The sequence below is a fragment of the Eublepharis macularius genome, chromosome 1 (genome assembly GCF_028583425.1).
Source record: "Eublepharis macularius isolate TG4126 chromosome 1, MPM_Emac_v1.0, whole genome shotgun sequence".
Classification (NCBI taxonomy): Eukaryota; Metazoa; Chordata; class Lepidosauria; order Squamata; family Eublepharidae; genus Eublepharis; species Eublepharis macularius.
The window spans coordinates 150142712-150165203 of record NC_072790.1 but is presented as its reverse complement, the minus strand read 5'-3'; the positions used below and the strand labels follow the sequence as shown (position 1 = coordinate 150165203).

General features: G+C 42.2%; 1 protein-coding gene across 4 annotated transcripts in view; it reads right to left on the bottom strand.

The window, feature by feature from the left end:
• TBCE (tubulin folding cofactor E) overlaps window positions 1-22492 on the bottom strand; it is a 109486-nt gene that overhangs the window by 35290 nt on the left and 51704 nt on the right. For 3 of the 4 annotated variants that reach the window (XM_054975090.1, XM_054975071.1, XM_054975081.1), the window contains exons 6-12: window positions 13541-13629; window positions 12823-12922; window positions 11890-11992; window positions 10731-10807; window positions 8949-9044; window positions 2429-2493; window positions 2285-2349 (exon numbers count right to left, since the gene is read on the bottom strand). In XM_054975090.1, the coding sequence (XP_054831065.1) occupies window positions 2285-2349; window positions 2429-2493; window positions 8949-9044; window positions 10731-10807; window positions 11890-11992; window positions 12823-12922; window positions 13541-13629 (595 nt within the window). The remainder of the gene's footprint in view (window positions 1-2284; window positions 2350-2428; window positions 2494-8948; window positions 9045-10730; window positions 10808-11889; window positions 11993-12822; window positions 12923-13540; window positions 13630-22492) is intronic. The other variant, XM_054975098.1, reaches the window with a different exon arrangement.

Here is a 22492-nt window from a genome sequence, read left to right as displayed (position 1 = left end):
TGGTTCCTGCTACTTGCATATATTCTTCTGAAGTAATAAACACCTTTTGTGTAAGCCTTGTGTCTGTAAGTGTCTGACCAAGTGTGTGCAGAGTCCCCCAGGTTGGAAAAGAACCCAGAGACTGGTGAGTCTCAACAGGAGAGGTAAGGGCTATTCTTCCAGGAGGCCTGCTAGGGGTTTGAGTGGCTGTAAGCAGCACTTGAAACGGCAGGCGGGAGGTAGCCCCTTGGACCCCTATCCCTGGATACCCCCCCCTCTCCTGCTCTTAAGGTCTGCAATGAACTGTGTTTGTTTTCTGTGTTGCTATTTAAAGCTACACTAAAGACTCTCTTTCTGGGCAGCATTGCCCATGCCTGTATCCTGACCTTCCTGTGTGTCTGGACTCTACTACACGTGTCTGTTTCCTGCCTACACTCTTTGCTACGGCTTACCTACACCGGTTCCTGTCTCTGCTATGGACTACGTTGTTTATACTGTTTCCTGCCTCCATGGACGTCTGCCTCACCTGGGCCCAGAGCCATGCTGTTAGCAGCACGGTGCCAGCCAGGGAAAGCCCTCAGTGAGCCTGGCCAGGCACCCCCTGGTCAGTTCCCGCCGGGAGCCTCCCGCGGGCCGGTCACCAAGCTTGCCCTCACTACTGGGCAGCCTGCTAGAAAGCCCCAGTCATGCCCAGCCAGCAGCCATGTTCCCAGGCAGCCTGAAGACCAGCCTGAACAGCCTGCTTAGAGAAGCCATTTCAGAGAAGCGAGCAGACCACGTCTGCAGCGGCCAGCCTCACCCTGCTCTGCATATCTTGATAGCCGCCCCGGAATGGAAGCTAAGTGCCGGCCATCCTAAGCACTTAATGGATGCATCTCAAAGCAGCCTCCACATTCCAGAGCTGATGACATCGCGACCAAGCCCAGTGTCCTGGAACATCCATTCAGCCCGCCCGGCATTCCCCCTCCCTCCTTTGTCCCCTCTTCCCGAGGTGTCATAATAACAATCAGTTTCTAAAGTGGCCCATCTAGGGTAGTTGTAGAGCCATTAAAACCTTTGTTTCACCCATGAGAACCACTGGGAACTGCACCAGTACGTTTTGGGGTATTTAAGGTGGCCTCCCAGGCCACATGGTGCATGTGCCATTCCTATCCAGACTCCTTGCTGTCACTCTATATTGGATCTAGTGCAGGCATTAGACCATCTCATCTCGCTGCTACATCTTTGCTCCACGTCGGGATTGTGAGTATACCCAGCTTCATCGCTCTCAAGTGGGCTACCTCGCTAATGCAACCATCTCTATTTTCCTACTCTGTTTTCCTAGCTCTTGTGTGTAACCTTGTATGCATGTGCTAGTTCAGGCATATGCCACATTATTTAGTAAAACACGTTGTATTGTTAATTAGTCTGCCTCTTTATTGCATGAGCGTCTGGAGAGGGACCCTGGTATATATTGGTTAAGATCCGCATTAAACCCAGACTGCGCGCTTATTTCCCCATTAAAATAGAGCAGTTCTGGTAACAGGAGTGAAAGTAGGATGGCAAAGGGCCATGTGTGAAAAAAAGATGTTAGTAGTCAGGCCCCTTCTCACGCTGAGAGGGCAGTTTATCATAAACCCCTTCTCCTATGCCATAAGCACAAGGCACTGCCTAGCCCAAGGCAGAATGGATGCCAACCGAACAGGAACCTGGAAAATTACCAGGAGGTGAGTCACAGTGGCTGGCTGACCAACAACCCCCTCCACATCCAGAAGAAGCTCCTGACTCATCTCATCAACTCCCAACCTTCCTTCCCCTAACCCACCTATCCTAATCAAAGCTATTCAGCAAACCTGGTAGCTTTCCCATCCGGTACCTACCAGGTCATCAAGCAATTTTTTCACCTATAGTCCACCTCAGATAGGAACCATCAAATCTCTCCCAACTCCTTTGTTCACTTCCGGAAACAGCCATTAAGCTATTGTTTTGGGGCAAAGATGTCAGTTTCCTTTAATACTAATTCCTTTAATGCTAAATGGGACTATCTAGACTTATGTCAATCTGGATCCCAGCTTGGTTTTGGAACTGACCAGCCTTGGTTGCTCTAGACAGATTGGTCTAAAAATGCCAGAAGAACACCAGAGCACACTGGAAAGATGCATTATGCAAATTCTTACATTATAAACTGTGATAAGGGACTTAATTGTTTATTAGTCAATTTTTGGTGAATTATGACGGCCTACAGCTATAGACAATAAACTCTTTTGATCTTTGAAATTCTTACATCACACAAAAAAAGAATGCATAATAGTGACATTTTACTCACTTCTGCTATTCTATTGCCCTTCACTACAAGGTGTGTTAAAGAAGGAAACAGAGCTGTCTTCTTACCTGCAATAAAGAAAAATAAACTGTTGAAATAATAGATAAGAAGAAAATATAGAAAAAAATAAGTGCTCAATTTACATACCAAATTCTACATCAGGAAAGCATATGGAAGAAATTTCATTGTTTGCAAGTATTAGTCGTTCCAACCTGAAATTTATAAGTCAAAATATGACTGTTAAAATATAATCTAATAATATACATTTCACAAGCAATAACTGGATGTGTCGTTAATTAGAATATGTATTATGATGTTGTAAATAAATTTCTGGTAAATAAAACTCTGCAATGGAAAAATACACTAAAATATTTTTAGTAATTGTGGGCTGTTTGAAGGAACTACTCTTTGAATGAGGAAACCAAGACAAGTTGAAATCATTTAAGAAAACTGAAGAAAGAACACAAATGCATTTCTAAAAAAAAGGATATCAGGAAATTTTCTGAGGAGTTAGCCGTGTTAGTCTGTAGTAGCAAAATCAAAAAGAGTCCAGTAGCACCTTTAAGACTAACCAATTTTATTGTAGCATAAGCTTTCGAGAATCAAGTTCTCTTCGTCAGATGCATGATCCGAACTGGTCAAATACAGAAGAGGAGGGGAGAGAGGAGAGAAAGAAGGGGACATATATCACAAGGGAACAGGATGCAATTAGCGGGGAGGCAACCCAAACATTCCTTTGCTAGTAAATGTAAACATCTCCTTTTGGTGTGGAGTCAGTTTGCCGTGTTAGTTTGCAGCAGTGAAAGCATCCAATTACTATGTAGTATAAGCCTTCGATAACCACAGCTCTCCCTGCCAGATGCATCTGACAAAGAGAACTGTGGTCCCCGAAAGCCCACACCATCACAGTAGGAGTCTCAGGATACATGGACTCTATCCTCAGGCCCTATGCCACCAGCACACGCAGCTACTTACGGGACACCACTGACTTCCTCAGGAAAATACAGTCCATTGACAACCTACCAGATGACACCATCCTAGCAACCATGGATGTGGAGGCCCTGTACACCAATATCCCACATGCAGATGGACTGCAAACCATACGGAATACTATCCCGGACAAAACCACAGCACAACTCGCCACTGAACTTTGTCACTTCGTACTCACTCACAATTACTTCGAATTTGGTGACAACTTATATCTACAGGTTAATGGCACAGCCATGGGCACACGCATGGCACCACAATATGCTAACATATTCATGGCGGACTTGGAGCAACGCTTCCTCAGCTCCCATCCACTGGAACCACTACTATACTTAAGATTCCTGGATGACATCTTCATCATTTGGACCCATGGGAAGGAAGCCCTTGAGAGATTTCATCAGGACTTCAATAACTTTCACCCTACTATCAACCTAAGCCTGGACCACTCTACACAACAGGTACACTTCCTGGACACCACTGTACAACTACATAATGGACGAATAAATACCACCTTATACCGGAAACCAACAGACCGATACTCATATCTACATGCCTCCAGCTTCCACCCTAAACATACCACTCGGTCTATTGTCTACAGCCAAGCCTTACGTTACAACCGTATCTGCTCCAATGCTCTCGACCGAGACTCACACTTAAGAGATTTCCAACAAGCATTTTTGAGACTACAGTACCCACCAAATGAAGTGAAGAAACAAATCAACAGGGCCAGACTAGTACCCAGAAACAGTCTGCTCCAGGACAAACCTAAAGGAACTAACAACAGAACACCACTGGTTTTCACCTATAGCTCCCAGCTCAAACCCATCCAATGTATCATCAGTGAGCTACAACCCATCCTGGAAAATGATACCTCTCTCTCAGAAGCCCTGAGTGGAAGACCTTTCCTTTCCTTTTTTTTAAAATTTTTTATTGGATGAGATGTCATTAAATTATACATTACAATCAATTTCCTTTAATTTTTCCGATTCTAACCCCCTCCCTGTCCCCCCCCTTTTGTTGACTTCCAACAGTTTTCCAACCCCTTGTCCCTTTTCCCTTACTCATTTTAAATTTATTCTATCTATCAAATGTAAACTTTCACTTTCTTCTAAGCTTATCTATATAACACAGTGCTCCTTCTGTCTTCCTACTTACTTTAACAACTAAATAATACATAACTAAATAATACATTCTTGGCATATTTTCTTTTGATAATAATCATTTAGCTAATTTTGGTACTCTATACTCTATCTTATAATCTCATCTTCAATATGGGACAAACAATTTATCCCTCATTTAGCATAATTTTAGATACTTCTATAAACAGTACATTCAATATAAGTCAACCAATTTAACCTATACTCTGTATATTACTTTTTCTACATATCTTATCTTCATACTGTTTTAATTATATAATTATATTATTCTTCCATTATGCAACTATCCACCAAAAATAGTCAACCAATTTGACCCATATATACCTCCAAACCAATTCAATCAATTTAATACATGATCTATACCTTAATATATATTTTCCCACCTTACTTAAATTCCTTCATTACAATTATAAAATTATCTCCATTATACAATTATTGCCAGAAATGAAATTAATTAGTTTCTATCCTTATAATTAGTTGTTCTATCATTATAATTCTTGTAATAACACCTATAATACTTAATGCTATATATAGTAGTCTAATAAAATAATTGCTTAGAAATTCTCATTTAACTCTCCACCCCCCGGTAAAGTCACCTCCCTCTACTTTTATTGTATTTCAGTAATTTTCAAACTGCCACAGTTCTCCTCCCACCTCCCATTTCTTCACTAAATATTGTTTCAGCTTCTCCCAATCCGTGTTAAACTGTCCTGGATCAAGGTCTCTCATTTTCCTTGTCATTTTGTCCATTTCCGCCATGTACAGCAATTTGTAAATCCAGTCCTCGATAGTTGGCACTTCTTGCACTTTCCACTTTTGCGCGTACAAAAGTCTAGCCGCTGCTGTCATGTAAAATAGCAATGTCCTATATTGTGCTGGAATGTCCTCCATTCCCAAGTTCAGTAGCAGGAGTTCTGGGTTCTTATTAATTTGAAATTATAAAATCTCGCTTATTACTCTTATTATTTCCCCCCAGTACTGCCTAGCTACCTCACAAGTCCACCACATATGATACAAAGATCCCTCATGCTTTTTACATTCCCAGCATTTATTAGACATGTTCAAATTCCCTAGCGCAATTTTCTTTGGTGTCATATACCAATGATAAATCATTTTGTAGACATTCTCTTTAATATTGGTGCAAGTCGTGATCTTCACTGTATTCTTCCACAAGTATTCCCACGCCTCCATTGTTATTTCCTTATTAAAGTTTATAGCCCACTTCACCATTTGCACTTTAACTGTTTCATCTTCAGTATACCATTTCAGCAGCACTTTATATACCTTAGAGATTTCCTTTTTATCCTCTTGTAAAAGTGCCTGTTCTAATTCCGAATTCTCCATTCTTATCCCTCCCTTCGCACAGTACGAATTATAAAGATCTCTGATCTGTCTGTACTGAAACCAATCGTAACTTGGAGACAACTCGTCCTGCGTCTTTATTTTAGGTTTAGAAAATTCCATTCGGGTTATCTCCTTATATGTTAAACACTGTTGTTCATTATCGACAGTTCTCGGATCTATTACTTCATATGGAGCCACCCATGAGGGGATTCCATCTTGTAGGTAATTTCTGTACTTCTTCCAAGTTGTGAATAGGCTTCTCCGAATATAATGATGTAAGAACATAGAGTCCGCTTTTACTTTATCATACCATAAGTATGCATGCCATCCGAATATTTTTTTATATCCTTCTAAGGCCAGTAATTTCCGGTTTTTCAGCATCATCCAATCTTTCAACCACACTAAACAAATTGCGTCATAATAAAGTCCCAATAATGTCCTTCCGCTCTATACATTGGAGAAACCAGCCAACCTCTACGCAAAAGAATAAATGGACACAAATCTGACATTAGAAATGGAAACGTCCAAAAACCAGTGGGAGAACACTTCAATCTACCAGGACATTCCATCAAAGACTTAAAGGTTGCTGTGGTTCAACAGAAACCTTTCAAAAACAAAATCCAACGGGAGGCTGCTGAATTGGAATTCATATGCAAATTTGACTCTGTCAAGCTGGGACTGAATAGAGACTATGAATGGTTATCACATTATCACAGGTAACAGATTTCCTTTACAGAGGCGTGGTCTAGGGGAGCCCAGTGACGCCTGGTGTGGGCTTTCGGGGACCACAGTTCTCTTTGTCAGATGCATCTGGCAGGGAGAGCTGTGGTTATCGAAGGCTTATACTACATAGTAATTGGATGCTTTCACTGCTGCAAACTAACACGGCAAACTGACTCCACACCAAAAGGAGATGTTTACATTTACTAGCAAAGGAATGTTTGGGTTGCCTCCCCGCTAATTGCATCCTGTCCCCTTGTGATATATGCCCCCTTCTTTCTCCCCTCTCTCCCCTCCTCTTCTGTATTTGACCAGTTCGGATCATGCATCTGACGAAGAGAACTTGATTCTCGAAAGCTTACGCTACAATAAAATTAGTTAGTCTTAAAGGTGCTACTGGACTCTTTAGGAAATTTTCTGTTGCAAGTTCTCTGCCCTTTTATACTCAAGACATAGTTGCAAACTCATTTGTATATAAGGCATGCAATATATAAGAGAACAGCCTCATCATTCTCAACCTAACCTACCACACAGGGTTGTGTGGAGATTAAGGGTTACTGCTTTGTGTTCCTTGTAGAAACGCAAGAATAAGAGATGAATAATGAGAATGCATTATTTTGTAAAAAATGTTGTTTTCCAACATGTATACCTAATGATGATCTAAGACCAGGGGTCAGCAACGTTTTATAATTAAAGAGCCAAACAATGTCAAAATTCAGAGCAAGAGATCAAAAAGCCAATATAAGAAAGCCTATTTGCATAACTGAAAATGTACAGTCTCTATATATAACCACTACTCCTGCAAGTCTTTTATCTGAAGTGGTACATGCAAGGCTCAGTTCAAGGCACTGAACTAAGTATTGGCCTTTAAAGCCTTATATGGCTCAGGACTAGAGGTGGACACGAACCAGGAAAAAAACCTAACCGTGTGGTTCGTGGTTCATCCTGTTTCACAAACCAGAAACCACGAACTTTCATGAACTTGCCTCAGTTCGCGGTTCATGGGGTTTAAATCCCTCTTTCCGTGCTGCTGCGAAGTGGCACGGAAAGGGGCATTTCACACACACACCCCACCGGCTTGGATCAGCTCCTTGGCAGGGAGAACCCTGAGAAGCAGCTGACCAGGGGGTTTAAATGCCCCTTTCTGTGCTGCTTCACAGCAGCAGGGAAATGAGCATTCACCCCGTCTTGGATCAGCTGCTTGGCGGGGAGATTCCCGACAAGCAGCTAATCTGCTCTCGCAGCAGGTGAAGGGAACTGCAGGGCTGCTGCTGCAGGCCCGCTGCTGCTGGGCACTCCATTCGCCTGCTGCAGGAGCAGTGAGGGAATCTGCTGGCCGCTCTCGCAGCGGACAAAGGGAATGGTGGGACTATGAGCTTAAGCCCACAGCCCCGCCACAGCTGGGTGCTCCATTTGCCCGCTGCAGGAGAGGCCAAGGGATCCCCTGGTTGCTCTCGCAGCAGGCAAAGGGGACAGCGGGGCTGCAGGCTTAAGCCCACAGCTCCGTTGCTGCTGGGCACTCCATTTGCCCGCTGCAGGAGCAGCCAGGGGATCCCCTGGCTGCTTCTGCAGTAGGCGAAGAGAATGCTGGGGCTGCCAGCTAAATCCCCGCCCAGCAGCTGATCTGGGGGTTTAAATACATTTAACCCCCGCCAGCTTGGTTTAACTCAGAGCAAACAAACTGGCAGAGCAGTTTATAGAAGTTCATGAAAACGGGGCTTCCATGAACTGCAGGTTTGTGAACCACAAACCAGCCCAGTTTGTGACAAACTTTAGTTCATTTTACAGTTCATGCCCATCTCTACTCAGGACAATATAGTTTAAGGACCACCTTCTTCCATATGAACCTACCCATCCACTCCAGTCACTCTTTGGAGGCCCAGTTTCAGGCACCCTGACCAGCTGACACCATAGACGTGGCAACCCAAGAAAGGGCTTTCTCAGTCATGGCAGCAAAACTCTGGAACCCCCTTCCAAGGAAGATTAGTCTATCTCTATCATTGTCTTCCATCAGCTGACTAAGTCTTGTTTTGTGTCAAAATATAAGTTTGATTTTGATTGTTTGATGACAATAAAAGTACTGACTGACTGACTTGTTTTATTTGTGTTATGTTTGTATGTTTTTATTGACTTGTTTAAATATTTTATATATATTGTATTTTAAATGCTGTTTTAATGTCTTAAATGTCCTACTGTTGAAATTTTTTAACGTTTGCCACCTTGGGGGCCTATTTGGGTGGAAAAGAGACATAGAAATGTTTTAAATAAATATATAAATATATATTTGATCCTGTACTGTATCACACTGGGCTCTAGAGCCATATGTTGCAGACTCCTGACATACATATAATGTACACATTTTCCACACAAAAATATTTTCTACAGGAAAAATCATGCTTGTTAATTAAGTGAACTGACAAAAACTAATACAATTTCAAATTTTAGTAGTACTGTGTTACCTGGGGAGACCAGCTATTAACTGAAGTTGGTATCCATCCGTTAACTGGTTGTCTGAAAGGTCTAACCATTTCAAAGTCTGCAGAACATCTATGGGTCTAGGAAGGAAAAAAAAGATTACATTTAATATAGTTTTAACTTTAAATAAAGGAGACCCTTATAATAAAATGTGAAGACTAGTTTGCATCTCCTTGTCTCTCTGCTACACTATACTATGTGAGAATTTTAAATAAACTATTTCCTGCATAGCTGAAGGTTCTTTTCTGATACGCCTGTTTATGTATTGTCTGGATCTTGAAATTGTAGGTAGTTTTGTCTAACATACTGGACAACAGGGAACACAGATCATAACATGCCCAGGACTATCTCCTTCAATCAATTTCTGTTTGGTGAAATAATGAAATGTGACACTCTCACTTGCTCCTTAGTACTTCTCCAAAGATACTAGGAAAGAGGAACATACAAATCTGCCATATAAATGGGCAAGACTGAGATGTAATGCTAGTCCTACTCATGTTCTTACTAGTTATTTCTAAGTTTTCAGCAAATTATGTCATTATAGCCAAACCACAAACTGTAGTTTGTTCCAAATGTGCAAATCAAGTTTGTGGATTAAGAATAAACCAGAGTTTGGAATTCTGGTTTGCAAAACTAGCATAGCACTGTTTGCTGGTCCAGATATGAAGCCAGACTATGGTTTGCCAAACACTCAGAAGTGACTAATTATTTGTGGTGTGTGGGTAGGTGAAAGGGAGGATTGCACAAGCAAGTCCCAAGTTCCTTAAGGACTCTGCCTCAGAGTCAGACCATTGGCCTCCTTACAGTACAATCCTAAGAAGAGTTACTCAAGTCTAAGCCCATTGATATCAATGGGTTTAGACTGGAGTAACCCTGTATAGGATTGCACTATTAGTCCATTACTTTCTTTTCACTAGCAGAGGCTCTCCTTTCCCCATCTCCCCAAGATCCTTTCTTCTGAAGCTGGTACAGTCTACATGCAAGGCCTGAGCTCTGCACTGAGCCAAAACAACAGAGCTTTGTTATCATCTTTTTTATAAGCCTTATTAGTTGGGAGTCCTCCGAGAAAATTAAACAGTTACATCAATGTTCTAAAATGTAGAGTAGTTCTCTTATTTGCAGGTTGCACATAAACATAAGCAAAAAACAAGGATTGTACCTGTAAATCTACATCCAATATTTATGTTATTGGGGTCATTTCGTAGAAAAAGAGCTGGAGGAACTAATTAGCATAACTCATTAGCATAACTCATTAGAATATGCCACGCCCCTTGCTATCGCCGGAAGTTTGTCAATAGCATAACTGATTTACATACGCCACTCCTCCGGACATCACCTATCCTGGCTGTTTTGGACCCAATCCTGGCCATTCAGGGACGAAATTGGGCCCAAAATGGCAAAAAGGGGCTGAAAATGGCAAAAAAGGAGCCCAAAATGGTCCGGATCGGGCCGCTGCTGAGCGGGAGAGTGATTCACCACCTGTCACAGGCCCGATCTGGGCCGTTCTGGCCCCAATCCAGGCCGAAACGGGCCCAAAATGGCTGAGAGGTAGATGAAGCCATCTGTCATGTGACCACTTTGGGGAACTGCTGGAACTGCGTTCCTGCGCATTCCCCCTCAAAATGAGCCCTGATGTTAATCATTATGTAAAATATATGTACTATATATGAAGTAATTATACTCAAGTAATGTTTGATACTGCTTTTTATGATGTTGATAAAATACAATCTAAAAAAACTAACCATAGCATTTAGTTCCCATCCTACCTTTGTAAAACTGATATTTCATTGGATGCAAGGTACAATTCTTCAAGAGCAGGCCACCCTGTAGCACATAAAAGAACCTAATGGGAAAACATCATTTAGTGCAACATCTGCACTTCATGTGCCTCAGATAGGCACATCCAACAAAGCATGAGAAGCTTTACTTATTTCATGAATACTCAGAATTAGCTGGGATACTGCCACCCTATGGATTAGTAAAGTTTTACCTCAGACTGAAGGTCTTGTTTTAGGTCTATAACAGAGCACTTGCTGCTGACTAATGCTGCCCCTGCACTGTTGGTCTAGCCAATACTGTGTTTAATCCTGGGGAAGAACTGATGGCCCCATAAAAAGGAATAGGAGTTGTGATTTCAGGAGATTACAGTAGAGCTCATCCTATCATGCGCTTTGATGTAAAATTATATCCTTACAATTTGTTGGAGATTAAGACTTAACTCTCACCCAGACTATATAAGGCACGCATGTCTGCACCAGAATTTTCTTTGTGCTGGTAAACCTGGTGCATGTGGAGCAACAGTGTGGATCCAACCTTATTCCAAGAAAACTTCCTCAAACTTAAAAATGATTTTTCCACAAGTGGAAGAGCCATTTTAGTTGGAGGAAGGCTACTTGCTTTGCTCAATGGAGCGGAAGTATCTACTCCAACAAGTTGACTCATGAAGCAGTCTTATTACCTCCTTTAGAGCTTAATATATATTCAGAAGCCTGCACTGTTGTTTTTCTATATTCTTAAAAAAACCTATTTTCATAGTGGTAACTCTCTCCATAGAAATATTAAAATTTAAATTTGCTGAATTAAAGAAAAGCCTTTTTAAATATTTGTGGCAGAGTACTAGTTCTTCAAAGTTTTTCCACAGATGGAAAGAATTTGAACCACCACCACCTCAAACTACTTCAAGCACATCTGTTTTCACATTTTACAGCAGTTCAACCTTGAACACATTTGTTCTTAAGATTCAATAGCTTCAAAAGGACTTACATCCGAGGAAGTGTACATAAAACAGCAGCATTACTTAACTTGGACAATTGTTACTTGTAAATCACAACACACATTATTTTATAAGGATGTGTGATTTTTATACATTTTTAAATGTTTTGTTTTAATAAAAGCAAACTTTCAATGAAACTGAAAGTGCATTACCTCATCCCATGTTACACCTGTTTGATTAAGGGCCAGAACTCTCAGTTTACAAAATGCTCCTGAAGTAGGCGGTGAATCAGATGGAAATTTCATTTTGTTTTGACTATGATGAGAACAGAAAAAGAAGTTTATATTTTTCAGTAAACAGAACAGGTTCATCTCAATGGTCTTGATTTGCTACACTGATACAACTTTGGATCAAACCCACAACTTGGATATAAACATAAAATATTAAGGCAACTTAAATCAGTGATCTTAGTTTTATGAACTTAGCTGAAACTAAGTCCTATGCATCCAACCTAACTTCTTATCTTAACACTGTAGACATCAGAGTGTATGTACTTTTTCCTTCAGCCTTCTCAAGTTCCTTTTTATTGGAAATTAGTCATTTTTCAAAGGCTTTTTAAAAAACACGTTTTCTGAGACAGGCTTGTACAACTTTTAGTCCAGTGAATCCTGTCAGACTTCTATTGTTCAAGTTATTTAGTGCTTGACAATGCTTACTTATGAAATACAACACTTTAACACTGCTGAGCTACAACACATGGTTAGTGAGCTATGTTGAGATCTAAGAGTTATACTCTGGTTTCTTTTCAAAGCGCGCGCGCGCGCACGAGATCTAAGAGTTACTCATTGTGCAGCTTTTTTTAAGAATAGAAGGCCAATATAATCTAAGAGCTAACAGGATGTTTCTCCTCATGTGATAAGAAGAGAAGATCACAGATTTTCCAGAGAGCACGGAAATGCCACTTCTTGGACAACAGCCAAGACTCTTCCTCCATCCCATTAAAGAGCTATTCAGACTACTGTCAATGTAGATTAGATAAATATAAGTCATTTAAAAAGTTTTCACTTTCCATAAAAGCATTTTTACTACCATGCAGAAGGACACAGCAAAAATAAAGACTTCTGCTATGAAATATTCATGAATACCTGAGATTTACAAGTTCTAGATTTTCAACTTGGCGGGCAACAGCTATCACTTCCATCCAGGATGACAAAAGATTTGTTGACAGATTTATTCTTCTGATGTCTGGGTATGTGTATTGAGAGAAAATGTTTGAATTCGGAAACATTGCTCTCAAAAGGGGCTAGAAATTAAAACATTAAAACCATTACATTCAATTTTCCGTATCTTGAAAAGTGGTATTACTTAAAAGTGCGAGTCTCTCCCCAAAGTCCTTATCAGTAAAAACTAGTGAAAATAATTAATTTAGATTATCTGCTCTCATTCCGTCATTCCTAGATAGACACAACATTCAAGTGAATATTTTCTCAACGCCCTGGATAAACTGTGGAACCAAATAAGGCAATTTCATGTTACTGTTCCTCCAAGGAGGCTGCTGAAAACCACATTGTGGCATTCAATTTCATTCCATTTGTAAGCTTCTTTCAATGCATCCATATCCCTTGTTATAATTCTAACTAGAGTTGAAATGCAGATACATTATAGTTGCTAAACCAAGGACTATTAAGCTAGCTGTCTCTATGCACAAAAGGACTGACTACATAAAAATGCTAGGTTATAGTCTCTTGCTGTAAAAGTTTCATGCAATGCTTGCAATCAGCACTGTAAAACGCATGTTGAATTCTTATGTCACAACCTACTTGTAAGTGTGAAGGACACTAGAAATCTTTTTAAAAAGGATACTAGGGCATCCTTTCCTGATTTCCTCATCTTGTCCAGCAAGGCTCACTGCACATTCATCTACTGAGATGTCGGTCAATTTATTCAATTGCCTGCAGAAAGAGAGATCTCATTATTATGAAGAAAATAATATCGAAAAGGACACAAAAATGTGAAGGCTCTGAAATCTCTACATTTAAACAATAAGATCATTAATGTTTAGGGATGATCTTACTTAAAAGGACTTTTACAAGACTAGAATACAATCTTACTATATAACTGAGTAAGCATATTTCAGACAACTCACTTTATACCCTGGTGCATCGCCAGAGGGCGGTGCCATGGAGGGAAGCCTAGGAAAGGAACCATGTTCCTCCAGAAAACATGCCATGGTGGGAAGCCCAGGCCGGGAGCAGGATGGGAGCAGGTGGCAATGCCCACCTCCCACCTTTACCCAGCTGGTTTAGAAGTGAGGTAGGTGGCAACGCCCATCACCCAACTTAACCCAGCAGATATTAGGAGTGGAGCAGGGGGCAATGCCCGCCCCCTGCCTTCATTCAGCTGGTATTAGGAGCAGATCATATGGCAATGCCACCCCTACCTTAACCCAGCTGGTATTAGAAGCGGAGCAGGTGGCAATGCCCTCTCCCTGCCTTAAACCAGCTGGTATCAGTAGTGGAGCAAGTGGCAATGCCTGCCCCAGTCTTAACCGAGCTGGTATTAGGAGCAGAGCAAGTGGCAATGTGTACACCCTGCCTTAACCCAGCTGGTATTAGGAGTGGAGCAGATGGAAATGCCAGCACCCCCCCACCTTAAACCAGCTGGTATTAGGAGTGGAGCAGGTGGCCATGCCCTCCCCTGCCTTCACCCAGCTGGCATTAGGAGTAGAGTAGGTGGAAATGTCCTCCCCGTGTCTTAACCCAGCTGGTATTAGGAGTGGAACAGATGGCAATGCCCGCCCACCCCGGCAATGCCCACCCCACACACCTTAACCCAGATGGTATTAGGAGTGGAGCACTTGGCAATGCACACCCCCCCCCCCTTTCACCGAGCTGGGATCAGAAGCAGAACAGGTGGCTTTGCCCACCCACTGCTTTAACCCAGCAGGTAGTAGGAGTGGAGCAGGTGGCAATGCCCACCCCCACCTGAACCCAGCAGGGATCTGGAGCAGAGCAGGTGACAATACCCTCTCCCTTCACCCAGCTGGGATCAGGAGCAGATCAGATAGCAATGGCCACTGTCTTTCACCCAAATGGGATCAGGAATGAAGGAGGTGACAATGCCACTCTCCCGACTTAACCCAGCTGGTATTAGGAGTGGAACAGGTGGCAATGTCCTCCCCTGTCTTAACCTGGCTGGTATTCATGGCGGAGAAGGTGGCAATGCTCACCCCCCGCCATCACCCATTTGAGATCAGGAGTGGAGCAGGTGGCAATGCCCACCTCGCGCCTTCACCTGCCTGGGATCAGGTGCAGAGCAGAAGGCAATACCCTTCTTCCCTTCACCCAGCTGGGAAAAGGAGTCGAGAAGGTGGCAGGGTGGATTTGATTTAAATCAAACTGATTTAAATCACGATTTAAATCACGATTTAAATCACTAGTCAGTAAGGCTTGATTTAAATCATAGTTTTCTACATAAAGACTAATTCTTGCTGGTATAACTTTAATATGCAAGTAGATGAAGATTTTTAGAATAACAACTTTTCATATTAGTTTTACAGTTGTATAAAATATTGATTTTAATACTATTAAAAACACATTATAGTTAATTTATTGTGAGATGAATTATCCCGTTTAGGTTAATCATTCATATTTGGACAACTTTTCTGTTGTACTTTATTGGAAGGAGAAAAATAATCATTACCTTAATAAGAACAATTTAAATAGTTTTATTTATTCAACTGAAACAATAACATTACAGCATATGTTATTTGCTTAAACAAACATCCATGTCTGTTAACTAATTTGGCTAAACAAAATATATATATTTTAAAAAACTTAGACTGTCAGCCCAGCCTACACATGAAAAACTTAAATACTGTCCTCTGTAGCTCACTCGTCATCTTCATCTTCTTCTTTGTTCATAATCTGGAAAAAAAACCAAGCTTTCCTGCTTTATCAGGTCCCAAACGATTTCTCAATTTAGAATGAATGAGTCCAAAGGAAGAAAATGTTCTTTCAACGCCTGCAGAAGAAGCTACTGCTGTTAAAAGTGAAATCATTACTTGAACAGTCTCTAAATCCAAGTGTTTAAGTGATTTCCACCAGTTCATTGGTGTGACTTTCTTTAAAATATCTTCAGCAAACATATATTTCTTGACTGGTTCCCCCTTAGCTCTGAAGTTTATTATAGTTGGCATTACAGATGGATGATTGCTGGATACCCATGTCATAGCTAACTCCTCTTCCTCAGCACTTAATTTTTGACCCTGGTACTGGATATTGACAATATTTGCCAAAAAATGAGCTGGAGACAGTGCTTGTCCCATTCGTTTTTTTAATGCTTGTAATTTAATTCTGTCCATGTGTAGTTCTGTTTTTACGTGTTCACTCAGTTCCTTCCAAATTTCAACAACATCAGGAATAAAACAGCTATTTTTCTGTATTTTGTTTAAAGCTTCAGAGATGGGTTTCAGGATGCTCAGCATATGTTCAACATTTCTCTTAAGCCCAATGTTGAGGATTTTGGCCGTGACAGTGCCATCTATTTTATCTCGATTTTGTTCACAAACTGTCATCAGAATAGGCCAGTTTTTGATATACTGCTCAAAACAGTCCACCACAGAGTTCCATCTAACATCTTGTGGGAGTGTTAGCTTGGTTCCACCCATCCTTTTCAGAGCTGCTGCAGCAAAATGATTGTTACGGAAGTATTTAGCAATTTCAACAACATTAGTCTTTATTTCTGGAACACTTAAGTCTTTGGCTAAGAGGTGCAGCAAATGAGCACTGCAACCATATGTTATTAGCTTTGTATTCCCTTCCTGCTCTTCTAAATTTCTTCTCATCTTGGATACATTTGCAGCATTGTCTGTGACCAAACTGCGTACTAGACATTTGAATTTTTGTTCACATGTTATTATAGCTTTTAATGCCACTTCTTGTAAGTATTCTGCTGTGTGCGCATTTCCTGATGTATCAATTGCTTGTGCAAGGAAGACTTTCCCTTCTTGTTGTTATATAAGCACATACAACAGGATCATTGTGGACATTACTCCACCCATCAATACTTAGGTTAACAATTCTACCCTTCAGAGCTGTTGCACATTGCTCCATTTCTCTGTCATACACTTTATCCAGCAGTTTCCCTGCAACATCTGCTCTGCAGGGTAGACTGTATCTTGGTCTCAGTGACTGAACCATATTAATGAAATGTGGGTTCTTAGTCAGACGGAAAGAAGAGTTCGTTTCATAAACAAACTGGGCAATTTTTTCATCAATTAACTCTTTTTCTAATCTGCTAGCTTTTTCTCACAAACTTATCTATGGTGGTTCCAAGAGGGAAGGGTTTTTTCTTTCTTTTAGGTAATATACTGTGGGTGTCTGATGATGATGCAAATGAAGCACTATCCGGGATGGATAACTCTGAAACTGTAGAACAGGAGGATGGTGATCTTGAAGGTGGATAGTTTCCAGAATCCTTAATGCTGACGATGAATTCCCCTAAACAAAAAAGTCAATGCTGTTATTTTATTGTTTATACAATTTCTGCTTATTGTACAACACTGCCCCAAAAGGAATATTTGCTTTTCTTCATAACTGTACCAAATGACAGTAACATGCAGTAATAATAAGAAATATAATATTGCTCAAACATGACAGTTCAAGGCAGTCTTTAGAAATATGATTCAATAAAAATGTTTACCAACCTGAAGATCCTGCCTGTTCAAATGTGTTTCTTTGGTCATCTTCATCACAGCACTTCTCATGATGTTGCCTCATTCGGGCCACCAGGCCTTGCATTTCTTTGTTGCAGTGTTTGCATTTTGCACGCATGCCTGCCTTACCAATAGGTAAAGGAACTTCATTAAAGTATTCCCAAACTGGGTCTCTTTTACGGCCTGCTGCCATTATAGGTTTTTTCCTCCAAGGAAAGAATGTGATAAACCTCAGGTCATACACACAAAAGATCCAAAGACTTGAGCAGTATTGTGCTCAAAAAGTTTCACTTTCATTTTGTACTGCTTGCCCCTCCCTCCTCACACTTAGTTTCTTCTTATGCAGATCTATTCCACTCCAAACAATCAGAAAAATATTGTTTCTATTCACTGAACTTCTTGAAACTTAGCACTGAAGGGGTTGATTCTGACTTCATAGGTTTGTAGAACAATAGGATTAAGGTCTTTTTCTCAACTCTGTTCATGTTATAACATTTTTGCTGTGAAGAAGAGGCATGTGATCTCTGCTGAGCTGACACAAATTCAGTTTTGAGAACTGCAAAACCAAGCATCTGTGATAGTATCTTGTAGGCAGAGAAACTGCCCAATAATCTTACAAAAACCTCTGGAAGAGCATGACATTGTGAATGGATTAATGAAATTTATTTACCAAAAAAATTAAACATATACAGCCTTATTCTACATAATTAAAAACTAATCTTTATTTCATGGTGGAATAACCTTTGTATGGTAATATATTTTCCTCAAAAAGCATTTTATTTTAAAAAATCCAATTTAAATTTAAAAAATCTGATTTAAATCAAAAAAATCCGATTTAAATTTTTAAAAATGCTTTTTTAATTTTTTTTAAAAAAATCATTGATTTTTATCCACCCTGGAAGGTGGCAATGCTCACCCTCTTCAACCTACCGGAGTAAGCCACTGAGCAGGTGGCAATGCCCTCCCTGTGTTCACCCTGCTGGAGTCAGGAGCCAAGCATGCAGCAATGCCTGCCCCCTCCCCAACCTGCAGGAATCAGGAACAGAGCAGGTGGCAATGTCCACACCCCCTTCACTCAGCTGGGATCAGGAGCAGAGCAGGTAGTAAAGCTCACCGCACACCTTCACCTGTCAGAATCAGGTGTGGAGCAGGTGCCAATGCCTGTTCCTCCCTTCATCCAACTGGGAGCAGGTGACAATGCCCACCCCCCTTCACCCAGTTGGGATCATGCTCAGAGCAGGCGACAATGCCTTCACCCCTTCACCCAGCCATAGGTGCAGAACAGGAGGCAATGCCCCCCTTCACTCAGCATGTATCAGGCATGGAGCAGGCATGGAGCAGGTAGCCCACTACCCCTTCACATGCCCGAGATCAGGCAGATCAGGTGTGGAGCAGATGAGGATGCCAATCCCCCATCCTTTACCAGCTGTAATCAGTGACAGAGGAGTAGTGAATGCCTGCCTGCCCGCCCTCCCCTTTCTAGAGCCCGTTGTATTTTCCCCCCACAACGGGCTATGTCACTAGTTTTGTCATAATGAAACAAATACTACTTTAATCTCTGTGCTTACATTATTGGCATCAAAACAAAGAAAAGATATTGAACATAACTCTGCAATAACTGTAGAACAGCTGTGGATATGCCAAGAGAGCAATCCTATTTCAAATGACATAAGAAAATCTAAATAATCAAAACACATAGTTAACAGAGAGCAATGGCAGTTGGGTAACAGATCTGCATTATTATCAGAATTTCAGTAACTACAAACATAATTATTTTTCTGCTTATCAAAAATTAAATTACACTTCCCTGTACTCTGAAATTCTCGCCAAGCCCCAACTTTACCAAAAAAAAAGATTTAGGTGAATGATCCAACATGGAAGACAGAGAGAGAAAGAAAGAAATCTTATCCGAGTGAGTTTGCAGAATAAGTTTTTGATACCTTCCCTTCCCACCCCAGTGCCATCCTCTCCCCCTTTACTGAGTGTCAGGGGATGCTTGGGAACTACAATGCTGGAGGCTGTAGCTAGAGAGCAGTTTTCACTTTTGAAAGATCACTTCTTTTTGGTCTTGGGCAAAAGATACCAAGGACATCTGCCAGCAACATCATCCAAATGTGTGAAGCTATAAAAACGCCACTCTAGTCCTGTAATACTGAAACCCCCGTAGACAAAAAACTAAACCCAAAACAGGATGAACAAAACTCCAAGACTGTTACAAAAACCAATTTAACCAGTGTTGATGATCTTATACCTCAATTTTCTCCAAGAATGCAACTTGAATTCCAGTTGTCATTAAGAGCAGGGCTAATTTCAAGGGGGAATGCACCGGAACACTGTTTCGGTAGTTCCACCAAAGTCAGGTGGCTCCGCCTACCTGACTTTAAAATATTTTGGGCCGTTTAGGCCTCGATTGGGGACAAAACAGCCACAATGGGGGCCAAAATGCCCTGATCAGCTCAGTGCCAGGCGGGGGATCCACCCAGCACATACCTGATCCCGGCCAATTCGGCCCCGATCCGGACCGCAACGGGCCTAAAATTGCCATTTTGAACACGTTTCAGCCTGGATAAGGGCTGAAATGGCCTGGATTGGGGCTGAAACAGGCAGGATCCGGTTGGTGCTGGACAGGGGGTTCCCCCACCGCCTGGCACCAACCTGGTCCCAGCCATTTCACCCCTGATCCTGGCTAAAATGGGTCATTTTTGGCCCATTTCGGCCCGGATCGGGGCTGAAACGGCCGGGATCGTGTCGGTGCCGGGCAGGGGAAACCTCTCTACCTGGCACCAACATGGTCCCAGCCGTTTCAGCCACAATCCGGACTGAAATGGGCCCAAAATGGCCATTGTCAGCCATTTTGGGCCATTTCTGTCTGGATTGGGGCCAAAACGGCCCAGATCAGGTCGGTGCCGGGCAGGGGAAGCCTCGCCCACCCAGCACCAATGTGGTCCCATCCATTTCAGTCCCTATCCAGGGCGAAACTGGCCCAAAAAGGCCCGGTTCGGGTTGGTGCCGGGTGGGAGAAGCCTCCCCCACCCAGAAGGGACACAGTCCCGGCCATTTTGGCCCCAATCCTGTCTGAAACGGGCCCAAAATAGCCATTTTGGGCCTGTTTCAGCCTGGATTGGGGCCAAAGGGGCCAGGATCTGGTTGGTGCTGGGCGGGGGAGGCTTCGCCCGCCCAGCACCGACTCAGTCCCGGCTTTTTAGGCCCTGATTTCAGCTCAAAGGGGCCCATAATGGCCGTTTGGGGCACTTTTCCGCCCTTTTAGGCCTGGACCTGGACCAAAACAGCCTGGACGGGGTAGTGCTGGGCAGCGGATGGTTCCCTTGCTCTGCTCCAACCAGATCCGGTCCTTTTCGGCCCCGATCCTAGCCCAAAATGGCCGCATTCAGTTGTTTGGTCCATTTTCTGCCGGGATCGCGGCCAGAACTGCCGGGATCTGGTCGGTGCCAGGTGAGGGAACACTCCCCTGCCCAGCTCTGATCTGGCCCAGGCTATTTCGGCTATGCTCTGGGTCCAAACGGGGCCCAAATGGCCAACTGGGGTCCTTTTTGGCCAGGATCAGGACCAAAACTTCCAGGATTGGGTCAGTTCCTGGTAGGGGACTCCTCTCCTGCCCGGCACTGGCCCAATCCGGGCCGTTTCTGGCCTGATCCACTCCAAAACGTGCCCAAAATGACCATTTTGGGCCTGTCTTGGGGGCAAAACAGCCCTGATCAGGCCATTGCCAGGTGGTGGAACACTCCCCCATCTGGCAGCAGCTGAATCCTGGCCATTTTGGCTTGATCAAGGGGTGTGGCATACGCTAATGTGTTATGCTAATGAGTTCCTGAAGTTCTTTTTCTACAAAATGACCCCGATTAAGAGTAAACACAAGTTTGGTTTCTATAAAAGCATCCCCAGCAGTCCTAGGACCTCCAAAACAGATGCTGAAAGTCGCAGGAATTTTCACACACAAAATGATAGAAGAAATCATCCTTTTCCATCTCTTGTCCTTTTACTGACACAAGAAGTTCAACTGATGGAGTAACGGTGCCACCATTTCCCCCTTCCAGCCTCCTGAACCTTTTTTAATATTTACGATTTTTTAAGTTGACAATATGATCCTATGAGTTGTAATTTGGCAATCAACCCCAAAGGGTTCCCCCCTTTCAGTTTCAACAAATAGGGAGCCAGCATAGTATAGTGGATGGGGCTCTTGCCCAGCAGGGCCTCTAAGTCACCACTGAAAATCTAATTGGCTGTGCAAATCACCACAGTGTTAGTCTTATTCTTTCTCAGACTCCCTTTTCCAAGTGTATTTTTAAAAATTACTTCTCATGTTCCATGCAATTGGGATTTCTGTGTGGGTGTGGGGCTCTGTCTCCTGTGGTAGCCATTTTGTGGTTACACTCATCGCCCTGTGTCAGAATTCTAAAAGTACCTACAGGTTCAAAAAGGTTGGGGACCCCTGGTGTAATGTTTAGTATGTCAGGCTAAAATCTGGAAGACCCAGGTACAAATCTCCACTCTACCATGAAACTCAACAAGAGACTTTGGGCTAGTCACTCTCTTTCAGCGTAACTTAACTCATGTGGTTGTTGCAAGGATAAAACAGGGAAAACAACATGTGCCACATGAGCTCTTTGGAAGATGGGTCAGATAAAAATATAGTAATGCTTTCAAAGATTATATGCATATTTTTCCAGCTGAGAACAATAATTAACCAAGGAGTAATGAGAAGAGAACGTGAGCCTGCTAGGCCCAATTCAAACTGTTGGTTTTAACCTTTAAACCATAACTTCTTTGGGACAAGGGTACTTCAAAGACAACATTCTCTAATATGAGAATTCAGGTTACTTTGATTATCAGGTCAGGTTCTGCTCCATGTTCCACCATCACTGAGCTCTGGATGATAATAATAGGACCTTTTGGAAGGTAACACCAAAGTCCTGCAGGAACTCCTTGTACGATGCAGCAACTTTATGCACATCCTTCGTAGCTTTCAGATGACTGCTGAAGATTATTGTGTTTCAGTGGGCTTTGGGAATGAGTTCGCTGGTGATCATACTGACATTAAATTTTGAGATTTTTTTGCTGATGCAGCAATTTGGTTTTGA